The sequence below is a fragment of the Peromyscus maniculatus genome, chromosome 1, assembly GCF_049852395.1.
Source record: "Peromyscus maniculatus bairdii isolate BWxNUB_F1_BW_parent chromosome 1, HU_Pman_BW_mat_3.1, whole genome shotgun sequence".
In the NCBI taxonomy this organism is placed as follows: Eukaryota; Metazoa; Chordata; class Mammalia; order Rodentia; family Cricetidae; genus Peromyscus; species Peromyscus maniculatus.
Genome location: NC_134852.1, coordinates 53520886 through 53535830, shown reverse-complemented (window position 1 = coordinate 53535830; position 14945 = coordinate 53520886). Strand labels below are relative to the sequence as shown.

Genomic DNA, 14945 nt, shown 5'->3' with positions numbered 1-14945 from the left:
TACCGGCTCACGGGGGAGAAACCCCCACCAAGGGCTAGGAAGTAGGAAGTGGCACGGTCAGGATTGGAACTCAGGACTCTGATCTGCTCTGTAAACAAGTGTCTCAAACACAGTGCTAGTACCCATTTTCCAAGAGCCTCGGAGAGGTTACCAAGGACTCTAAAAGACATGAGAGTTCTGGGGTCCTCCAGGGGAAGCATCCGATCTTGAGAGAAGGCAAAATCCATGACCAGATACCAACCTATGAAGTGTCTCAGCCCTCCCCAGACCCCTAGATTTTGGAGTTGCATTCTGAGCTCTGCCATCAGGCCTGAGGGCTTGGTCACCTTCTCTGAAAAGGTCTTGTAGGGTCTCAGCATGGGGTGGGTCTTCAATTCCTCATCAGCATTCTCGCCGTAGGACCAGTTGTTCTGGATCTAAAGGAGGAAGCGGGGTGAGAGGCGGGCAGCGGAGTGGTGGGGTCCCCTGCAGGGACTGAGGGCTCTCGGGGAACAGTGACGGTCCTGGGGGTGGCTGCGGGCCCAAGACAAGCTGGGTCTCAGAGAAGATATGGGGCTTGGGGAAGGCGGGCAGGCGGGGTGGAGGAGCCGGCGTTCACCTTGTCGAAGGCCCACTTCTCGTGGGTGTACTCCGCAAACTTGTTGATGAAGGAGTCCAGCTTCTCTGGGATGATGACACTGTAAGCAGAGACGGGGATGGCAGGCGTTGGGTGGGGTTCCTCTCTGGAACCTTCCGTCACCCAGCCTAGGCCCACCACAGTCTGTCCCCGGGTCTCACTTGAGGGTCTCCACAGGCCGGGGGTCAAAGTTGCCTTCGGCATCCACTGTGGCTTTTTTCTCCGTCTTGGACGAGTACGAGGCGTCCACATAGTCGGGGGGCAGCGCGCCCGCGATGGCACACAGACAAGGCATGGCTATCCGGTAGAGCTCCTGGTCGTACTTCTGAGGGGGCCAGGCATGGAGGGGAGGACCATGCAGGATTCACTTGCACCCTAATGCCACAGTCCCAGCCCACCCTCTAACCACTGACTCTCCTCTGTGAACCCACACGCCTGCTAGTCACTCTCCCTACAGCCCAGGCCTCATTTCATTCTGCTTTGTTTGTCTTTTAGACGAGGTCATGGAGCCCAGGCGGTCCTTAAACTTGATATATAACCCCAGAGTAACCTCGAATTCCTAATCCTGCTTCCACCGACCACTGGGATTAGAGGTGTGTGCCACCACACCCAACGGGGATTTCATTCCGGATCTCCACGCCTGAAGCCCCAAACCCTCCACACAGCCTCCTCCGAGATCCCATGGGTGCCCAGACCTTATGTGCCAGGGAGTCAAAGATGCCCCAGAAGAGTTTGCGTGTGAGGTGCAGCTCTTCCTCGGAGGTGACCCCGAAGTTGGCCCAGCCTGTGGGGAGGCAGTAGTATTTCCAGCAGCGCTCATAGTGGTTGGTAAGGAGCTGAGAGCAAGAGACACACAAGAGGAGGCATAAGCAGATGGCAGGCAGAGAAGGCCCCAGGAGGCAGCGGGTGGCGGTGCTTGCTGATGAGATGCTAAGGAGGGAAGGGTGATGTGCCTATCAGAGAATGGTCCTGGGTAGCTCATTATGCAGAGTTAGTATTCTCAATGAGAGCCAGGATGGGCATTCAATTACGGCTGGGTTTGTCTGCTGTTTTTACGGAAATAGGCAAGCTAACCGTCTCCTGGTAGAGTTGTGTGCACACTAATGGGATGATCTGTGCTTATGCAAATTAGTATGTCAGATAGAAACACAGGCAATGCCCCATGCAAATATATGGTAATCAAAAAGGCCTCCACTACCCAATATGCAACCTAGAGTTGGGGCTAATTTAGGCATCTTATGCAAGACAGTCTAAGTTGGGGTGGGGGTAGCTCCTTATGCAAACTAGCATGCAAATGACAAAGTAGGAGAGACAGTATGCAAATATTCAGAATAGCTATGGCACTGTTTATTCAAATAAACGCACTCATTTGAATACTGGAAGGCTGGTGGTCTGGGCATGCGAATAAAATGCTAATTAGGGAAAATAGTGTGCCCATGAAGATATATGTTAATTGAGGCGGGGGCTGGCTTACTTAGTTAGGCAAATTAAGCGGTAATTAGGGAATGTTAGCAGCGCCAATGACGCAGAGCGAATGTCATGGGAATCCTAGCCGGCAAATGAGGAGGCTAATTGGTTTCCTCAGAGTTCGCTGTCCTCAAGCGTAGGTTAGCTGTGGTGGGCGTGGCTGATACGAAGGAGCCCCCTGGTCCTGAAGCAGAGCCAGAGTGTAGGTGAGAAAAGGACAGGCTCCCGCTGAGGACCGCCCTCACCTTGAGTGGCATCTTGGCGAACTCGTTGAGGATTGGCACGTCGAACACCAGGCGTCGAAGCAGGTGCTGCAGCATGGACGGGCGGATGTACCTGGAGAGGACACGCCCCGAGGGGGCGGAGATCTCACCCGGGGCTCCGTCTCGAGGCCCCGCCCACCCCTCCGCCATCCGGACCCGCCTCACCTGCAGAGCGCCATGAGGCAGTCCTCGATGACATCACGCTGTGCCTTGGTGAGCGAGCGGCCTCGCGACAGGCGGTACACGGTGTGCAGCATGGAGTCCACCATGATGGCACGGTGCTCGGTGCCCGCGAAGAGTGGCGCGCACTTGGTGATGAGCGGCAGCACCGCCAGGCACAGGTAGCGGTTCAGTGCCAGCGCCATCTCTGTGGTGCTGAAAGTCGCCTGGGATACAGGGTGAGGCCATCAGGCCCGCTGCACACTCCTGGTGTTGCCTTGGTACCCAGGCTCCTTTTCTATCAGTCATTCTCCTAAATCTCACTCCTCCAGATCTCTACCCACATCCTAATTACTTAGGTAACAAGTAATAAATCTCTGTCTCTCTCTTTCTGCCTCTCTCTCTGCCTTTCTCTGTGTCTGTCTGTCCGTCTGTCTGTCTCTCTCTCTCTCTCTCTCTCTCTCTCACACACACACACACACACACACACACACACACACACACACACACACGAAAGCCAGGAACTGATTACTGGAACCCATGACTCCTATTTGGCTCTTCTGCAATGTTGACCTTCTGCACAGGATCTCATGTACCCCAGGCTAGCCTGGAACGGCTGGTCATCTGCCTCTACTTCCCAAGTGGTGGGATTACAGGCATGCCCAGCTTTTTGTTGTTGCTTTGGCTTTTGTTTTGAGATAGGGTCTCATTGTGTAGTCCTGGCTGGCCTACAACTTGCCATGTCTAGAACTTGCTATGTAGACCAGGCTGGCCTACAACTCACGGTGATAGATCGGCCTGCCCCCGCCTCCTGCGTGCTAGGATTAAAGGCGTGCATCGCCACACCCAGCTCTGCTTTGGGTTTTTAAGGGAGAATTTGACTGTAGCCCGGGGAACTCACTGTCCCCTGGCCTCCATCTCTCTGATACTAGATTAAAGGTGTGTATCACTACACCCAGTCAATGCCTTTTCATAACTGAAGGTTCTAGGGATTCCTACCCACCCTTCAGCAAAACTGTTTTTCATAGGTTTTGTTTTCTATCACGAGGTGGAGATGAGATCGGGAAATGCATGCAATCCCAGTTCTGCTGATCTGTCCTGTGTGGAGGCACGTGGGTGACCGGCTAGGTGGGCCTGCTCACCGTGTCCAGTGAGGCAGCTGCCCTCATGTCAGGAAGGAAGCCCACGTCCAGCACGTGCAGCAAGAAGTCCTGGTTCTCAATGCCGTACACTCGGTCCAGGAAAAGCACTATGGACGCCTTGTGATCAGGCACGAAGGATGCGGACATCTTCGGCTGTATCAGCGCCCCATCTACGGGCAAGGAGGGTGGGGTGTTAGCCTGTGCTTCACCCCCCTCTTGCTCCCTCCCAGCATCACTCTCTCGACATTTCCTGCCCCCATCTACCTTTGCCCAGGGTGGGGATCTGCAGTGGGAGGCTGATGATGCCCACAAGGTCGTCCAAGGGCACAAGGGACCGAAGGATGGCTCGGATCCTCAGGGCCTCACCCTTTCCCGCTTGGATCAGCTGGAGATGGTGGACAGGGGAATAGGGTTACCATCAGACAACTGTGCCTCGTCTGGGAATTGCTCTATTCCAGCCATTCCTGACACACGGGCGGTAAAGCAAGCCTCCTTTGTGTGCATGTGCTATGTGCATGTGGGTGTGCATGTGTGTATGTGGAGGCGTGTGTGTGTGTGTGTGTGTGTGTGTGTGTGTGTGTGTGTGTGCGCGCGCACATGGGCATGTGGATGCAAGTATGTGCACTTGCCCCTATACCCCGAGAGAAGGTCAAAGGTTGATGTCAGGTGGCTTTCTTTCTCTATTGCTCTTCCCTTGTTTTTTGAGGCTGTCTCTCACTGAAACTGAGCCTTATAGTTCCAGTTAACTTGGCTGTCCAGTGAACCCTGGTGATGCCGTTTTTGCTGGCCATTGCTTCTTCTTTTGGAGGGGGGTGTTTTATTTTGTTTTGAGACAGGATCTCTCTGTTATACAGCCCTGGCTATCCTGGAACTCGATACGTAGGTCAGGCTGGCCTGGAACTTAGAGATCCACCCGCCTCTACCTCTTGACTAAAGGTGTGCACTCCCATGCCGGGCTGTTTATTTTCATTTATTAGGGGGTGCACACGCTATGGTGTGTATGTGGAGGTCAGAGCATAACTCATGGGAGTTGGTCCTGGTGATGGAAATCAGGTCATCAGGCTTGGTGGCAGGCACTTTTATACACTGAGCTAGTGGCCTTTGTTTGGTTTTTGAGGCAAGGTCTCACGTAGCCCAGGCTGGCCTCCAACTTACTGTGTAGCCAAAGATGACCTTGAAGTTCTGACCCTACAGCTTTTACCTTCCCAGTCCTGGGGTGACAGGCCTGTGCCACCACACACGGCTGTGTTGAGAGGGGAGTTCAGTGTGGCACCATTCCTGGCTCAAGTCTCCTTGAAGAACTCATCTGTATGTACCTTCCCACCCCTCCCCCGAGTCCTCTGGGTCTGCACTCCTTGTCCGTTTCCTTCACTGGGCACCATGGGATCGGGACCTGAGGGTGTCTTGGTCATGAGTGTGTGCCCAGCATCACCTAGCCTAGGACCACACCCACAGTGAGCTGTATGAATGTTGCCCAGAACCTGAACGCTGAGGTTGAAGGCTGGCCATTCACACCCAGGCCTTTCTCAGCCCACCTGACCTCCCAGAGCTCACATGCATCTCAGGTGCGCAGCGTCCCAGCAGGTCGATCAAGGCAGCATAGAAGGACATGATGGCATGTCCCAGGTGCACCCGGTTTTCTTCAGGAGGCTCCTCACCGAAGCTGTAGAGGAGAAGGTGGTGGTGGGAGGAATCCAGGGACATGGCAGTGGTGGCTACCATACTGAGAAGGGGACAGGGACTCACTGCTCACGTCGCCGGTCCCTGCGGACACCTGGTCCATCCCGGGCGGGGTCCTCAGAGATGCGGATGGCCTCTTCGATGGCAGCCAGCAGCCCTGAGCCACCCTCACCCCGCAGGGCGGGTCCAAAGCACTCAGGCTTTCGTATCAACAGCCGCACCACCACATTAGCGTTCTCTTCCACGCTCTCACCTGGCACCCAGAAAGGTCAGGAGAGCTCTCGAGGAGACCCCACAACACCCCAGAACCCAGAACACCCAAGGGTAATGTCAGGTCCCCACTGACCCTCAAAAACACTAAGGGATCCCCTCCCAGGGAGGCCTTTGGCTCAGGGTTTGGATGTCACCAGAGGGAGGCTTTAGTCAGCGACCCCACACCTCCCACCCTGCCTCACCATTGACAAAGACAGCGAAGCGCAGGAAGTCCAGGTAGCGTTCACCCCCGCAGGGATTCCATCCGATATCAGGATATCCTTTGGCCAGGAGCATGGAGCAGCTTTGTAAGCCACAGCCCGCCAGGTACGACACAACCTGGAATACAGCTCGCATGCTCAGCCCAAGAGCTCTCCTCCCCGGGCTGGGCTTGCTATCCTGGAGCTCCTCGGCCCATGCACCTCCAGATCCTCGGCAAGCTAGCCCTACCTGCCTCATCCTTCTCCACCCGACAACCTACCCCACGAACGTGAGTCAGGTCCACCCTCCACACCCAACACTGGCTCTGTCTCCCTTGGGATAAACTCCAGCATCCCTGCTACGGCCTACAGGACCTCCATGACTTGACCTCTCATCACTCCATCTCCACTGCCTCTATCCCAGCCACAAAGGGCTCTTGGCTGCTCCAGGGCCTCTGTATTGCTCCTCCCCTGAGGTCTGTCTGGCTGCCCAGATCATTCCGAGCTTTATTCAAATTTTACTTTCTCAGTGGGACTTTCTCTAACCAGTCTCCCCACCCCTTTCCCCTGAAACAAGGTCTCTCTATGAAGCCCTGCCAGCCTGAACTCACTCTGTAGACCAGGCTGGCCTTGAACTCACAGAGGTCCACCTGCCTCTGCCTCTAAGTGCTGGGATTATATCTGGTTTATAAATGCTTTTAGGGATGAACTCGTTAATGCTCTATGAAATCATGGTTATGTATTTATTCACTGAGCAGATTCAGCGACAGAGGTCAAAAGTCAGTCTCTTTCCCGGGGCACTCAACTAGGGCGTGGAACCACTGACTTTAGCTGCTGCACTCCAAAGCCCCCTTGTAGCCCACTCGGCCATGACAAGCACCAAGGACACCCAGTGGGGGAGTGCAGCCCACAGACCTGCCCCCTGCCCCTGGTGAAGGAGCCACTGGCTGCTGGGTGCTCCTTCTATGGTACCCCCTTCTGATTGAGCTCTGGGATGTCTAACATCAGTCTGAACATCAGGCTGAACAGGGTGCTCAGAGCCAGCATGTGCCTACACAGACAGGCACGGTCAGGCTTCCTCTCGACACACCTTTTCCAGATCTTGCTCTTGTAATGCCAAGGCCAGCTCGTTGTTGTCAATGACCGAAGCAGCTGCCACATCCAGGGGTGTGGAGCCCTGCATGCCTGTGGGGACAGAGAGGGATCAGAGTGGACTGTGGGTAGACATCACTGCCTTCCTCACTCCCTTTTAAAAGATGTATACGCATCTGTGTGTGTGTGTGTGTGTGTGTGTGTGTGTGTGTGTGTGTGTGTGTGTGTGTGTGGACATGGAGGCCAGAAGAGGCCACCAGATCCTCTAGAGCTGGAGTTACAGGTGGTTGTGAGTCACATAAAATGGATGCTGGGATCTGAACTCTGGTCCCCCTGATAGAGCAGCCAGTGCTCTTAACCACGGAGCCATCTCTCCAGCCCCTCCCCAGCTTGACGGTTCGCCTCCTCTGGGAAGCCCCTTCCTGACCACCCCCTTTCCACAATGGGCTAAGGCCTCAGCTGCTCTGTGCTTTCCCCATCCCAGCTCTCAGGCCTCTGGGTTGATGATGTTGAGACTGAGCTTTATTCCCTGGCTGTCCTGTGAGCTGTGGGCCAGTCAAGGTTGTCTGGGCCAGGGTCCTAGTTGGTCTTTCTTTCTTTCTTTCTTTCTTTCTTTCTTTTTTTTTTTTTTTTTTTTTTTTTTTTTTTTTTTTTTGTTGTTTTTCGAGACAGGGTTTCTCTGCGTAGTTTTGCGCCTTTCCTGGAGCTCACTTGGTAGCCCAGGCTGGCCTCGAACTCACAGAGATCCGCCTGGCTCTGCCTCCCGAGTGCTGGGATTAAAGGCGTGCGCCACCACCGCCCGGCTGTCTGTCTTTCTTTCTTTCTTTCTTTCTTTCTTTCTTTCTTTCTTTCTTTCTTTCTTTCTTTCTTTCTTTCTCTCTTTCTTTCTTTCTCTCTTTCTTTCTTTCTCTCTCTCTCTTTCTCTCTCTCTCCCTTTCTCTCTCTCTCCCTTTCTCTCTCTCCCTTTCTCTCTCTCCCTTTCTCTCTCTCTCTCTGTCTCTCTCTCTGTCTCTCTCTCTCTGTCTCTCTCTCTGTCTCTCTCTCTTTCTTTCTTTCTCTTTCTCTCTTTCTCTCTTTCTCTCTCTCTCTCTTTCTCTCTCTCTCCCTTTCTCTCTCTCTCCCTTTCTCTCTCTCTCCCTTTCTCTCTCTCTCTCTGTCTCTCTCTCTCCCTTTCTCTCTCTCTCCCTTTCTCTCTCTCTCCCTTTCTCTCTCTCTCCCTTTCTCTCTCTCTCTCTGTCTCTCTCTCTGTCTCTCTCTGTCTCTCTCTCTTCTTCCTCTCCCTCTTCCTCTCCCTCTCCCTCTCCCTCTCCCTCTCCCCCTCCCCCCCTCCCCCTCCCCCTCCCCCCCTCCCCCCTCCCCCCCCTCCCTCTCTCTCTCTCTCTCTCTCTCTCTCTCTCTCTCTCTCTCTCTCTCTCTCTCTCTCTGACAGTCTCATGTAGCCCAGGCTGGCCTCAAACTTCTTATGTAGCTGAGGATAACTCTATGGCCTCTGGGTTTCTCACCCAGGCCAATGCCACTATTCTCCAGCAGGTAGCTTAAGTGGTCAAACATGGAGCGCTGGTTCTGCCGGCTGATTCGGCAGAAGTAGCAGAGGAAGCGGCAGCAGCTTGTCACCATCTTGGGGAAGCGGATCTCCTGCAGAGGGTAGGCAGGGCGGGCCAGTGGTGAGAGCCTGCACTCTGTGTCCTCTCCCTGAGCTCCTCTACCCATCCAGGTCCCTTACCTTCGACTCGCCACCCCCGAGGACGTTCACCATGACCTCCATGACCGTTTCGTGCATACCCAGTGCTCTCATCAGGTTTGGGTGTTGGTAGAAGACTTTGTTATTCATGATGTTCCTGTGAGCAGACAGAGAATGTGAGGTTAGCACAACCTGGGGGTGGGGGCGCATCCAAGGAGAGCCACGGTCACCATGGTGATAACAGTCCTCACTCTCTGTGTGCCTTTTGCAGATCTAAATTCATCTATCCTTTTTTGTTTATTTAGTTTTCGTTAGGTTTTGAGACAAGGTCTCACTCTGGTACTTCAGGTTGGCCTGGAATTATGTAGCCCAGGATGGCCTAGAATTCACAGGCATCCCCTGTGTCCTGTCTCCCAAGTGCTGAGGAGACAGGTATGAGCCACCACCTAGCTCTTTATCCATCCTTGTAGCCACTCTGGGAGGCAGGAGTTATAATTATTTACCCACTGGGCCATCTCACCAGCCCCATTATTAATATTTATTATTATTCTGAGACAGGGTCTCACTATATATCCCAGGCTGGTCTAGAACATCCTGTGTAGCCCAAGATTGCCTGGAACTCAAGATCCTCCTGCCTCGGCTTCCTGAGTGCCACCCCAAACTTGCCATCTTGTAATTACTATAAGCACAGGTCCCTGACGCTCCATGGCCACTCTGCAGGGTAGGCTTGGCCATTCCCTTGGTTAGGTAGAAGACTCAGAAACAGCAAATGACCAAGAGCTGCTGAGGGAAGGGTTAACTGTCAGGACGTAGAGACACCAGGGGAAGGACGGTAGAACACCTGCATAGGGCAGCCGGGCTAGGGAGGGGCACTCACCCAATGCTCTGGATCATGAGGTTCTCCTCCTGGGGACCCATCTGCACAATAAGCAGGGAGCGGATCTGGCCCAGGCACTCCAGCAGGCTCATGGTGTCCTCCACCGAGGACAGAGAGATGGTGTAGGCCCGGGGCAAGGCGCGCAGCAGCTCACCCAGCCCATCGTACTGTCGGTGCAGGAGGCTGAACATGGCACGGACCAGCTCAGGGCTCTGAATGAAGTCCTCCTGGGCCCAGCGCACCACCGTGTGGGACACCAGCTCCTGCAAGGACTCTGAGAAGAGTTGGGATGCGAGGCTGGATCTCTGAACCAGAGGAGGGGAAGCATTTCTGTCGCTAACTGCCGTATCTCCCACCCGCCACAGCACATGGATCTCTTCTTTCCTCCTCTCTCCTTCCCCCCCTCCCCTGGCCTCTGCAGCCACCTGCACTCACGGGAACGTGAGCGCACATGCGAGCACACACACACAACACACAACAAACAAACAAACAAACAAACAAATAAACAAATAAAAATGGGCAGGCAGTGGTGGCACACATCTTTAATCCAGCACTCAGCAGGCAGAGGCAGGAGGATCTCTGTGAGTTTGAGGCCAGCCTGGTTTACAAAGCAAGTTCCAAGTCTACATAATGAGATCTCCTCTCCAAAGAGGGGAAAATGTTGTAGGATCAAACTTCTATCGGTGTCAGAGCCTCTGTCTAGGGTGTGGCTAACATACGGTTTGCACTGTGACACCCACACTAATCATGCTTTTCTAATCCCTTGGGATGGCAATCATCTCACTATGAGGAAAAAATGAAAACAAGGACCACAAGGAAACAGAAGCCACCACGGTGCTGGGGCCGTCACCATGGCGGGCTGGATGCACCACTGCTCTGGTAGGTGACGCAGCCACATCGTCAACCACAGCTCAGACATTTGGGTCACATCTCCAGCACCCTTTTCCCCCAACTCTTGCTTTCTTGTTTCTGTTTGTCTAACACACACACACACACACACACACACACACACACACACACACACACACACACACACACGGGCACATGTTTCAGAGACAGTCTCCCCGAGCTTTGAGCTGCCCACCCCACCCTGTCCCTGCCCCTGTCCCCAGTCCTCACGAGGTTTCTGCTCCTCGGCTGCTGGCTCCTCCTCGGGTTTCTCCTCTTTCTTCTTCACCAGGCGCACTTTCTCCAACAGGCTCATTAGGCGGCTGCCCAGCGTGGTCTCTTCCTCCGGCTCCTCCTCCTCTCCCTCCAGCTGGATTCCTGCAGGTGGTCAAGAAGGTATGGACGCCCCTTTCCATGCCTGCATACTCACCTGGTCATTCCTTCACTCATCTGTCTATCTACCTCTTTCTCACTCAGGTATACACTCTCAGAACTTTTCATCCTGCTCTTCCTGCGTCTGTGCGTTTTCCCACTTGGCCATTCTATGAAGGACTTGTCATTCATTTCTTGGGCTTGTTTGCTTTTTTGAGATGGCCTCACATAGTCTAGGTGGACCTAGAATTCCTGGTCTTCCTGCTTCCACCTCCCAAGTGCTGGGACAACAGGTGTTTGCAGGCCTGGTTCTGCGTCTTTTCATTAATTTGGAAAATAATTGTTAGATTTTTGAGACAGAATCACATAGACCAGACTGGCCTTGAACTCCCTGTGTCACCCAGGCTAGCCTCAAACTTGCAGTGATCCTCCTGCTTCGGCCCCCTGAGTGCCAGTCTAAGCCACCATTCCCGGAAGCACGTGTCCTTTCATCAGCTCATCCAAATATATTCAAAGAACAAAAAAGAAAGAAAAGAATGAAGAAAAAGTCAAAAGAATTAAAAGAAAGTATGCTGCCGTGGACTATTCATCAGAGAATTTATGATGATGATGATGATGATGATGATGTGTATTGAGACAGGGTCTCACTATCCTAGAACTCAATATGTAGACCAGGCTGGCCTCAAATTAATAGAGGTCTGCCTGCCTTTGTCTGCTACGTGCTATGATTAAAAGCGTGTGCCACTATATTGGGCTCAGTAGAGAATATAAATAAAGAGGTAAATACTATAAAAAGAACCCCACAGATAAGTATAGAGCTGGACTTGTGCACACCTGTCATCCCAGCACCCAGGAGGTGGAAGCAGGAAGATCAAGACTTCAAGGTCATCGTTGGCTACATGTCCAGTTGAAGGTCAGGCTGTCCCTCATGAGAACTTAACTTAAAAAAACATAATAACTACACAATTTCCAATCAAATGTTTTTTTTTAATTTGGAAAGGAATGTTTAAAAAATCTTTAAAAATCACTTAGAGAGGTGTGGATTTGAGTGGTAAGAGAAAGAAACTGTGGCCTTGAAAGGGGGTGTAGAGGGCAAGGAAGATGTCTCAGTGGGTAAAAGCTCTCACTTCATAAGCCTGATGATCTGGGTTCAGTCCCCACGACCCATATGAAAGTCGGATGCAGTGGTACACATCTGTAATGGCAGCACTCCTATGTGGAGATGCGAGGTGGAAACAGGAGAATCAGCCAGACGACACTTTCCACGCAGCAGGGCAGCAGAGACAGAGAGAGCTGCCTCAGCAACAAGGTAGGAACAGGCTCCTGCCCGCTGTCCTCTAACTTCTGCACGGATGCACACGTACATCCGATCACACACACATGTACACACAGGTATGCATACACACACATAAATATTTTTTAAAGTAGGTTGTAGAGATTTACTAGCCTAAAAATCAGAAAAACAAAAGAATGGAAAAAAGCAAGAGACCCTGAGAGACTGTGGGACACCGTGAAACAGAATACACTCATAATGAGATTCCGAAACAGAGAGAAGAGAGAGAAAGAGGCAAAAGCAGATTGAAGAAATAATTGCTCAAGACTTTCCAATCTTGATTTAAAAAAAAAAATACTAATTTACATTTCCAAAAAAATGAAATTCCAAATAAGATCAACTCAAAGAGCTCCATATCTAGACACTACAACAACTCAAGCCATTGAAAGGCAAAGACAAAATCTTGAAAGTCAGCCAGAGAACTAATCACAGACAAGGGAATCTCAGTAAGACTGTCGATAATTTCCCATCAGACAATAGAAGACAGCCGACTCCCGAGCCAGCCAGCGTTCCTTCCACCAAATCTGCTAGCTATCCAGCCAGCTAGTCTGCCTCCCAGTTATTTCTTCATCCATTTTCTTAGAAATTCTTACTTATGTGCGTGCGTGCGTGCGTGCGTGCGTGCGTGCGTGCGTGCGTGCGTGCGTGCATGTGTGCATGTGTGCCCGCGCGCCAAGAAACACATGTGGAGATCAGAGGACAACTTGCAGGAGTCGGTTCTCTTCTTTGATAATGTGGGTCCAGGGGATTGAACTCAGGTCATCAAGCTTGGTAGCAAGTACTTCTACCTGCTGGGACATCTTGATGGCCATTCATCCATCCTTCTATCCACCAGTTTGCACACCTGTCTAATCATTTGCCCACAGCCAGCTATTCATATGCCCATCCTCCCAAATATATTTTCATTTAGTCATATCTTCCCATTCATTATCTATCTGTTCAACAATATATTCATCCATTCAATCAATCAGTCAGTTATTTTATAGCACCAATACATGTTTTTTGTTTTTGTTTTTTGCCAAGGCAGGGTCTCACTATGTAGCTCTGGCTATCCTAGATCTCACTATGTAGACCAGGCTGGCCTCAAACTCTCAGAGATCCACCTGACTCTGCCTCCTGAGTGCTGGGATTATAGATATGTGCCACTACTCCCAACTTAAAGATTTATTTATTTTTATTTTACATATATGAATGTTTTGCCTGCATGTAAGTCTGTGCATCATGTGTGTGCCTGGTGCCCGAAATGGCCTGAAGAGGTCATTAAACATTCTGAGACTAGAGTTACAGATGGTTGTGAGCTGTCAAACCCAGGTCCTCTAGAACAGCTAGTGCTCTTAACCACTGAGCCATCTCTCCCGCTGTTTGAGATCAGTAAATCTTTCTTTTTTCTTTTTCGGTTTCTTGAGACAGGGTTTCTCTGTGTGGTTTTGGTGCCTGTCCTGGCTCTCGCTCTGTAGACCAGGCTGACATTGAACTCACAGAGATCACCTGGCTTTGTGTGTGCTGGGATTAAAAGTGTGTGCAACCATGGCCCAGCAAGATCAGTAAATCTTAATGAAGCTTCAGGAGAGATTGCAAAAAGAAAGTTTTGGGGGGGCAAGGCTCTCTGAACTTCTCTTCTTACCACAGTGTGCCAGCAGGTCTTGGTGAAAGTTAACCAGATCCTGGCGGACCTCTTCAGGAAGAGGACAATCTTCCTCATCTGCGCCATTTTTGAATTGCAATAGCATGTTGATCTAGAGAAAGATTAAATGATAGACTAAAGGCCTTCGATCTCAGAGCAGGGTCAAGGGTCACAAATCCAACTGTAAGTCTCTCTCTAAGATTATGAGCCCAAATGTAAGTGAGTGAAAAATATCTGAGAGACTAGAGGCAGAGGTTAAGTAAGGGTCCTGATCAGTCTCAGGTGACTCAGTGGTTAGTTAGCTCACGAGAGTGAAGGTTAGTAGGTAAGTTCAAAGGTCAAGCACCAGTTTTGAAGGTGACCAACATGAGTCAGTTGGGACTGGGAGAATTTGAGGTTGGGGTTTATACAGTAAGACCAGCCAGAGTTAGGGCTCAGTTAGGGGACCTGCTCCTGAGGTGGAGAGCGGAACTCTCGGGTGCGTCTTGCGGTCTCAGCTGCACTCATGGTGAAGGCTTTCATGAGGAGGCCGTAGCGACCCCGCTGGTTGGACTGGAGCTTGTCCACATAGCACTCGGCAAAGGCGGCCAAGGACTCCACACGGTGCTGCAGCTCTTGATCACAGAAATACTCCAGGAGGTGACACATCTGTGTGGGGGATGGGGAGAACAGCCGCGCAGTAGGAGGGACGGCGATGACACCATCAGGACTTCCTTGAAACTTCCAATGCTTCCTCTTCCTCTCCAGGGCCCGGCCCAGGTTCAAACACCATCCTCAAGTCTTGGGTCCTCAAGTCTCCTCTCATGTGGAAAACAGAGGGAGCATCCCGAGCCAGCACCACCCCACTGCCTTTCCACAGCCGCCCCCCCTTCCACCCCCCCCCCACTGGACAAAGTCCAGAGCCCAGATGGATGGAGACTTAAAGACGGGAAAAGTCAGCCCACCTGTAACTTCACAGACTCGGGCAGCTTCATCTGGAGCAGGCCCTCCTCCAGCTCCTCTTTCCCCTCTTCGGCTGCCTCCTCCTCCTCTTCCTTTTCCTCATCTTCCTTCTCGTGTGCCTCTTCCTCCTCATCCTCCTCTTTCTCCTCCTCATCTTCCTCTTCCTCCTCTTCCTCCTCCTCCACCTCTTCTTCCTCAGTGAATACTTCAGGCTCAATCATCTTCAGGATCTGCTTCACATCCTCGTCGCTAAAGACGCCCATCACCTGCAGGGCAAGGTCTGAGTCCTTCCGGGGGCCTGGAGGACCTCATGGTCGTACCCCAGCCCTGCTTTCCAGACCTTCTTCTCCCACACAT

At 52.0% G+C, this 14945-nt stretch overlaps 1 protein-coding gene across 4 annotated transcripts in view; it reads right to left on the bottom strand.

Moving 5' to 3' along the window:
• Ryr1 (ryanodine receptor 1) overlaps positions 1-14945 on the bottom strand; it is a 126039-nt gene that overhangs the window by 60891 nt on the left and 50203 nt on the right. For all 4 annotated transcript variants that reach the window (XM_076542452.1, XM_076542458.1, XM_076542455.1 and 1 more), the window contains exons 35-53: positions 14591-14854; positions 14094-14294; positions 13647-13758; positions 10549-10695; positions 9430-9703; positions 8595-8709; positions 8374-8506; positions 6870-6964; positions 5783-5918; positions 5394-5580; positions 5202-5310; positions 3912-4032; positions 3648-3817; positions 2512-2732; positions 2329-2419; positions 1312-1452; positions 778-941; positions 599-677; positions 327-416 (exon numbers count right to left, since the gene is read on the bottom strand). In XM_076542452.1, coding sequence (XP_076398567.1) covers positions 327-416; positions 599-677; positions 778-941; positions 1312-1452; positions 2329-2419; positions 2512-2732; positions 3648-3817; positions 3912-4032; positions 5202-5310; positions 5394-5580; positions 5783-5918; positions 6870-6964; positions 8374-8506; positions 8595-8709; positions 9430-9703; positions 10549-10695; positions 13647-13758; positions 14094-14294; positions 14591-14854 — 2850 coding nt within the window. The remainder of the gene's footprint in view (positions 1-326; positions 417-598; positions 678-777; positions 942-1311; positions 1453-2328; positions 2420-2511; positions 2733-3647; positions 3818-3911; positions 4033-5201; positions 5311-5393; positions 5581-5782; positions 5919-6869; positions 6965-8373; positions 8507-8594; positions 8710-9429; positions 9704-10548; positions 10696-13646; positions 13759-14093; positions 14295-14590; positions 14855-14945) is intronic.